Consider the following 7365-nt stretch of genomic DNA (forward strand, 5'->3'; position numbering starts at 1 on the left):
ATCCTGTACTTACTCACCAGGGGGGGTTATGCATTTAATAATTAAACGTACAGCGGCAAAACCGGCCTATTTCATTCTTATGTTCAGTGAGATGGTGGAAAATTGTTATATACCTTTACATTATGCAGCATAAATACATGCATAAAATTATTGAAATGACCTTATATAATATAAACAAATATTTGTGTACACTGGTATTAATAGATCTGCAAGAATATTAACCTGATGCCCTAACCATTAATGTTTTTTTCCCTTTTAGGCTGACTCAGCATTGAGAGGGTCCGGCCAAGAGCGTTTGGCCCCAGATCGGCCTTTACCAGCCCAGGAGAAGACCTCCCTCTCTCTCCCTCCGTACCTGGGTCCAGCCCACCCTTTCAACATGACCCCGAGTGCACTCATTCAAGACCCTCGTCTTCAAACTCAGTCAGTACTTCACACATTCTCACACACCTGCACATCTTACAGCGTATAGTCCTTTTTTTTCTCATTTTGTGTTCCTCTCTTTCTCTCTCAGCCTGTCCAGGCAGGTTCCTAATATGCTGCTAGCAGGGGCTCCCCAGGAGGAGTATCTTCGCGATGGCTTTCGTCCATATGCCTCTGCCGAAGAGTTGCGCATGCCTTTGCTCCCTCTAGGGCTCAGTCCAGGAACGACAGCCGACACTCTCGCGTACTTTCACTCAGGATATTTGCCCCACCCCTCGCTTGCTTCATACAGGTGTGTGGTGTAGTTTTGGTGGTTCTTTTGAATATATAGTACCTATATAGTACCTTCCAATATTAGACCAGAAAAACCTGAAGACATGTCGATCAAGTTTTTTATTACAGTATGTCTTAAAGGGATGGTTCACCCAAAAATGAAAATTTTAAGACTTTTGTTCATAAATGTAATTTTGCAGTTTTGTTTCAATATTTGATCTGGATGGATTGGACTTTTTGTTTGTCTGCATAGAGCAAGGAATATCATGTTCTATCATATATATTCCACATGGACACATTCTCGATTTGACCCTCTTTTGTCATCTCCCTCTCAATCTGTATAAATAACCCCCTCAGCATGTCTCTTTGCGGGACTGAGCGGAGGTGAGACAGCAGTGACAGAAATAGGCAGTGATGTTCATGTCGGAGGGCCAGAAAGCAGAGGTTAATGAACGAGCGATTTATTTATAGAGGCACTAATTAGCTGCACTCTCTGTCTCTGCTTCCTGTGGCTGATCAGGATGGAGGACTACTACAGTCTGTCAGCCCTCCGTTCGCATTACTACCCGCTTCCAGAGGGGGGAGCCCTGCCGGCCCTCCACCCATCTGCTGTTCACCTGCCCATGCCAGGCGTCTTTTACCCTCCTGACATCGCACACCAGTCACTGTCAGCGCTGCACTCTGAGAGGTACACACACAAACACACACACACACACACACACACACACACTACACATATAATGGATGTTCAAGTTGGAATTAATAATTAAAGTTGTCGCAAGACAAGCATTGTATTGAAATCCCTTATGATTTGTTCTGTTATTTGTCATTTTCTCCAGACTTCATTCAGACTGTTTTGTAGATAATTTTACTGCCTTAACCTTATGTATTTTTAATTTGCCTTATGTATTTTTAAATTAAATTTAAAATGTTATGTAATACTTAATAATATTTAAATATTAAATTAAATATTAAATTATTTGATATATTAATTTAATTGTATTATACTGTTATGTCATTATTTTATTTTTTGTATATTATATATAGATTAATTTAATCAAATTAATTTCACATAATTAAATATTTAATTTTAACATATTAATGTGTATGTTTATACTGCACAATATATAACCATTTTCCACCCTCTCGCTGAATCTAATTGGCTGTTTTAGATATAGTAATATTACCTTTTATTAAATATATTAAATATAATATATTTATTCTATATTTATACCAGTTTTTTATTTATTTTTAAATAGATTAATTTTGATAATTATATAGATTAAATTAGATTACATATAATGTCCAAGATGGAATTAATAATTATAGTGGTTGCAAGGTGAGCAATGTATTGAAATCTAATTTATTATAATATATAATATATAAATTATAATTCTTTATCATTTCTTCTGTTATTCATCATCTTCACCAACTGATTAACGACTCCAGCCTCCATTCAGACTTTGTTTTGTAGATCATTTTATTGCCTTGACTTTTTATTATATATTTTTTAATCAATTTATTTAATCAAATTTTATTTACTATATAATAGATTTGTTTTATTTAATATTAAAAATATTTAAATATTACATTTTACATATTAATATATTACCTTAAATTTATAATGTATTAATCTGTTAATAGATTAATGTTTAATGTAATTTACTGTAATTATTGATAGCAATTCTTACTGTAATAACACTTCTAAAATCAGTAGTCAGAATTTCCATCTTTTCTGAAAAGTGCATTAGATTGCCACTTGAAGTTAGACTTTTAACTTGGAAATTGAGGATAAAACTTTTACAAACAAGAAATTTTACATCTCACAAACATGGCAGAACCCAGCCAGATGAGCATTCACTTTCAATCAAATACAATGCACAGGTGAATCAAAATTTCTTTATTAGATGACCATAAACCTGTTAAGCAAACATTTGCAATAATTAGCCAGCAGAAAGCCATCCTAAGCTAGTTTAGTTGGTCTCCCAGCCGGGTCAGACTGGCCTGTTGGCTGGTTCAGAGAACTTTTGGCTACTTTTCATCCTGTCAGGCTCAGAGACCAGCTGAAGACCCACTTGGCCAGGTGTAGAGACCAGCACAAGCTAGATAAGACCAGCAAACCATCTTAGGCTGGTTTATTTTTTTTTTTTTCAGCAGAGGGTTGAAAATTGAAGATATCAAGTAGAAATATTCCATATCTAACATTTAACACTGTCAGAAATGTTGGCATTCAAAATCTAACTGACCACAATTATGTTAATTAGTCATTTCTCTTTTTACCTATTATCTATTTTTCCATCTATAGTGAATGTTACTATGAATCTGCTGTCTTATATGCAAATCTTGTTATATATGCTGCATTATATATGCAAATCAGGTGAATGCACTCCAGTTGCCATGTCACAGAGATGCTCATTTGCATACAGTTAAACTCAATGATTCTTTAAATGACATTCCCACTGGTAATTCCAAATTTTGCAGGCGTTTGTGTGTAAATACGATCATTCCGTAATAAGCATAAGATATTCTTCCATATATCACACACACAAACACGCTCTCGCCATCTTCCCCGAACTCTGAACCAAACATCATCAACACTCTCCTGTGTTCCTGCGGCCTCTCGCTGACTGTATTCTTCTTGTTCCTGTTGAGAGTGTTGCATCTCACACCATTTGTGTGCGTGTGTGTGTTTCGACCCTCCGCAGGCTGCAGATGGAAGAGGAACTTCGCCAGCAGGAGAGGGAAAGAGAACGAGAGAAAGAGAGAACGCGTGAAATTGAACGAGAAAGGCAGTGGGAACAGGAGGTGCAGAGAGAGAAGGACAGAGAACGAGAGAAGGAAAGAGAGGTCGAGATTAAGAAAGAGCGAGGGAGAGAGATCCAGGCGGTCAAGGCGATGGAGAAACGCCACCTGAGCCACGAGCCGCTGGCAAACCAACACTTGATCTCTCACTCGCAGTCTCATCTGTACGCACACCGGCAGTCCATGAAGGAAAGAGCCAAGCTTGAGGAAAGACTCGCTGCTAACAGACCGGGTATGATGGTGAAAACCGCCCTGATCCAGCAACACAATATTAACAAACTCCTGATTTTGTTTTTGGGGTCTACTAGAATAGGTTTTCATGCTTGAATGTTCAAAAACACATTATTTTTCACACATTTTTGCAGCTCCTCTCTTCCCAGTCTGTAAGTCTCGCTCTGTTTAGTTCCTGTCTCTATGAAGCCCCTCCTTCTGAAAAGCTCAATGCTCTCTTATTGGTCGGCTGGACCAGTGTGTTGTGATTGGTCACCCGCTTCGAGCATGTTTGAGAAATGTCACATCCCTAACCATTACCATGAGTTTTAACACATTACTAACTAACTCAACCAGGCCTCATCCACTTTATTAATCATATGCCTTTGGTGGGAATTATTTAAATGAAGAATATTGTGATGTGTTTGTTCCCAGAGGAAAACTCAAGAAGGAGGCGTTTCAAAGAGTTCAGAAACAGTGTTACTGATATAGAGAATAACTCCCTTTGGAGTGACTTTGTAACTTTGCAGACATTTTTCTTGCTCAAACAGCAACATTACATGGCTAAAGAAAGCTGGAAATGTAAAAAAGCATAATAGGTCCTGTTTAAAGGGACATTCACCCAAAAATTAACATTTTGTCATCATTTGTCTTGACTTTCGTCTTTTGTAGAACACAAAATAGGATATTTTGAAGAATATTTTGGCTGTTTTTGTCCATACAATGAAAGTCAATGGGGTCCAAAACTTTCAAGCTCCGAAAAGGACATAAGTATCATAAAAGTAGTTCATGTGACATGTCCTCTATATTACAAGTCAAATGAATTTATTTGTTTGAGGAACAGATTAAAATTCAAGCCATTCAAACTTTTAGCATTTCACAAGATATGAATATGACCTGTGATGATGAAAAAATGGAATGATGCAAAAGTGAATAAATAAATTATTTTGGGTGAATTATCCTTTATCCATATTTCCATCTGGACTTTTATTCTTCTGTCCTTCAATGAGGATGAAAAGGTTAATTGTGCAATTGTGTTATAATAATGTCAAGCCTAGAAATATTATTATAATATACTCATATTCAAGTTATAGTATAATGGAAAGTGTACAATAACGTTCAAAAGTTTGTGGTCCATAATATTTTTTAATAGTGTCTTTTTCTCACCAAGGCTGCATTTATTCAATCAAAAATTGTAAAAACAGAAATATTGTGAAATATTATTACAATTTATAATGACTGTTTTCTATTTGAATATATTTTAAAATGTAATTTATTTCTCTGATGCAAAGCTGGATATTCAGCATCATTACTCCAGTCTTCAGTGTCACACTTCTGAAATCATTCTATGATGATTTGTTGCTCAAGAAACATTTTTTGTTATTATCAATGTTGAAAACAGTTTTGCTGCTTAATATTTTTGTGCAAACTGTGATTCAGGATTATTTGATAAAAATGTTCAAAAGAACAGCGTTTATTTATATATTACCTGAAATAGCCGTTTTTGCATTGCTCATGGGTAATCCGTAATTAATATAGTCTGATGAATCTGGATAGGTCTATGTTTGGAGAAACCCATTATCAAACCCATTATGACCGCTGCCAGCTGTTAAACATGGTTTGGCGGCAATCTCATGGAAGTCAGAAGGTTTTATGGTTGCTCTCCATAATTGTATAATAGCAAATGAATGAGACCATTCATGTGAAACCCATGATCCATGATGAAAACACCCTTAGCTAAATGGTTTCAGGATCCATTAAGATGGTCTTTTTCCAAACCCTTCATCTCTTAAACACCTGGAGAACTTCTTTTCTGCTTACGGATTTGCTCAGTATCTCAGCGCACACTTCAGAGCTGTATTTAAAGCATTTGAGGATCATTTCTGAACAGTGTTGTTATTGTTCAACAAAACTAAAACTGTTTTCAAAACCAAAAATGTTTTCGTTAGCTGAACTTAAACTTGAAAAAAATTACATGGAAATTAGAAATGTTGCCTTGGCAGCTAAGTTGAAATGGATAAGTTTAAGTACTAACATTACTAAAACTAAAACTGAAATAAGAGATACTAAGTTGAAAACCAAGGCAACTAATAACTTATTTTATTTATCAATATTTCTGTTTAGCTTTTATTTTTATTTAAATTTTTGTTTTAGTAAAGCTAAATAGAATTTTTTTAAAGAAACTAAAAAGTAAAAACTTTATTTGGAAATTAAAAAAAATAAAATTAGAAATGTTGCCTTGGCAATTAACTGAAATAAGTTTAAGTAGGCCTACTAAAATTAATAGAACTAAAACTGAAATAAAACTAAATTAAAGCTTAATAGAAATATTTCAAAAGTAATAAAAAAAAATGATAAAACTTTTTTTAAATAAAATAAGTTATTTATTAAGTTATTTATTAAGAACATAAAAAAAATTAAAGATAAATAAAAATATTTATAAAATAAAAAATGAGTTCTTAAATGAAATATGTTGACTTGGAAGCTAACTGAAATAAATTAGCTGAATTTATAGTACTAAAATAAATTTATTTTTATTTCAGTTTTAGTTTTACTAATTTAAGTACTTCAATTTAAGCTTGTACAACTTATTTTATTTAACAAAGTATTTTTAATTTTACAAATATTTCTATTTATTATTTATTTATTTTTATTTTAGTTTTAGTAAAGCTAACTAGAAATATATTTTTTTAAAAAGAAACAAAAACTAATAGTACTAAAATTACTAAACATGAAAAAAAGCTAAATAGAAATATAAACAAAAACTAATAAAAACTAACAACATAAAAAAGACAGCAAAATGAAAATTTAAAATTTAAAATATAAAAGCTAGTTCAAAATATTAATAAAAAATAGCATTGTCTCTGAAGATAAAAGATGTTCCTTGATATCGCTTTATCATGTAAGACGTTTCCATTTTTTGTCTTTCTAGTATATTTAGTAGATATTAATGAAATATTTAGAGTTGTTCCACTTTGAGAAGAACATATTTATTCATCTCTCAATACAGACAAAACCAAAGAAGCGTCACTGCTCATGCCACAGTCTACTCCATACTCATCCTCAGGAGGTCCTTCGTCCATCTCCACCTCAGGCCTTGGCCTTTCCTTAAGCAGCCAGTTTGGGAAAAGCCACAGGCTCATGGTAACTCCCATGATGCTCCAGCGGCAGGAGGAGGATGACAGATGGCTTGCCAGACAGAGAGCAGCGCTGAAGGTGGAGAAAGCGGACAGACACGGCCAGGAGTTTCAACAGCAAGAGAAGCACCAGGATGTTGTTCGGACCGCAGAACCAATCGAACCACAGAGAGAGACACACAGGTGGGTGCTGAAGGGAAACTCCAACCAAAAATCAAAGCCTCCTGATATGTATAGTCTACGATAATGTCGTAAGTGTTGTTGACATTATCAAGTATGTCACTCACTTTGCAAAAACAAACAAAAAGATAGAGAGTCTTGAGAGACTATGCATTCACTGTGTGATGTAGCCTAGTAGAATGCAGTTAAAATGACACCAAAAAACACTGTAGGAGTTTTTGTCTTATATTTCTATATGATATAGGTCATATATTACACAAGCAAGTACTGTCAACATGATTGCAAATGTGACATTGATTTAATACAGCAGTTCAATAAACAGGAAGTCAATATTGTGAGG

The 7365-nt window shown here is 34.4% G+C and overlaps 1 protein-coding gene across 1 annotated transcript in view; it reads left to right on the forward strand.

Annotated features, from left to right (window-relative positions):
* gse1a (Gse1 coiled-coil protein a) overlaps positions 1-7365 on the forward strand; it is a 37224-nt gene that overhangs the window by 20541 nt on the left and 9318 nt on the right. The window contains exons 4-8 of the mRNA XM_051884215.1: positions 260-423; positions 515-715; positions 1217-1384; positions 3402-3730; positions 6719-7028. Coding sequence (XP_051740175.1) covers positions 260-423; positions 515-715; positions 1217-1384; positions 3402-3730; positions 6719-7028 — 1172 coding nt within the window. The remainder of the gene's footprint in view (positions 1-259; positions 424-514; positions 716-1216; positions 1385-3401; positions 3731-6718; positions 7029-7365) is intronic.

Source organism: Ctenopharyngodon idella, chromosome 24 (assembly GCF_019924925.1).
Source record: "Ctenopharyngodon idella isolate HZGC_01 chromosome 24, HZGC01, whole genome shotgun sequence".
In the NCBI taxonomy this organism is placed as follows: domain Eukaryota; kingdom Metazoa; phylum Chordata; class Actinopteri; order Cypriniformes; family Xenocyprididae; genus Ctenopharyngodon; species Ctenopharyngodon idella.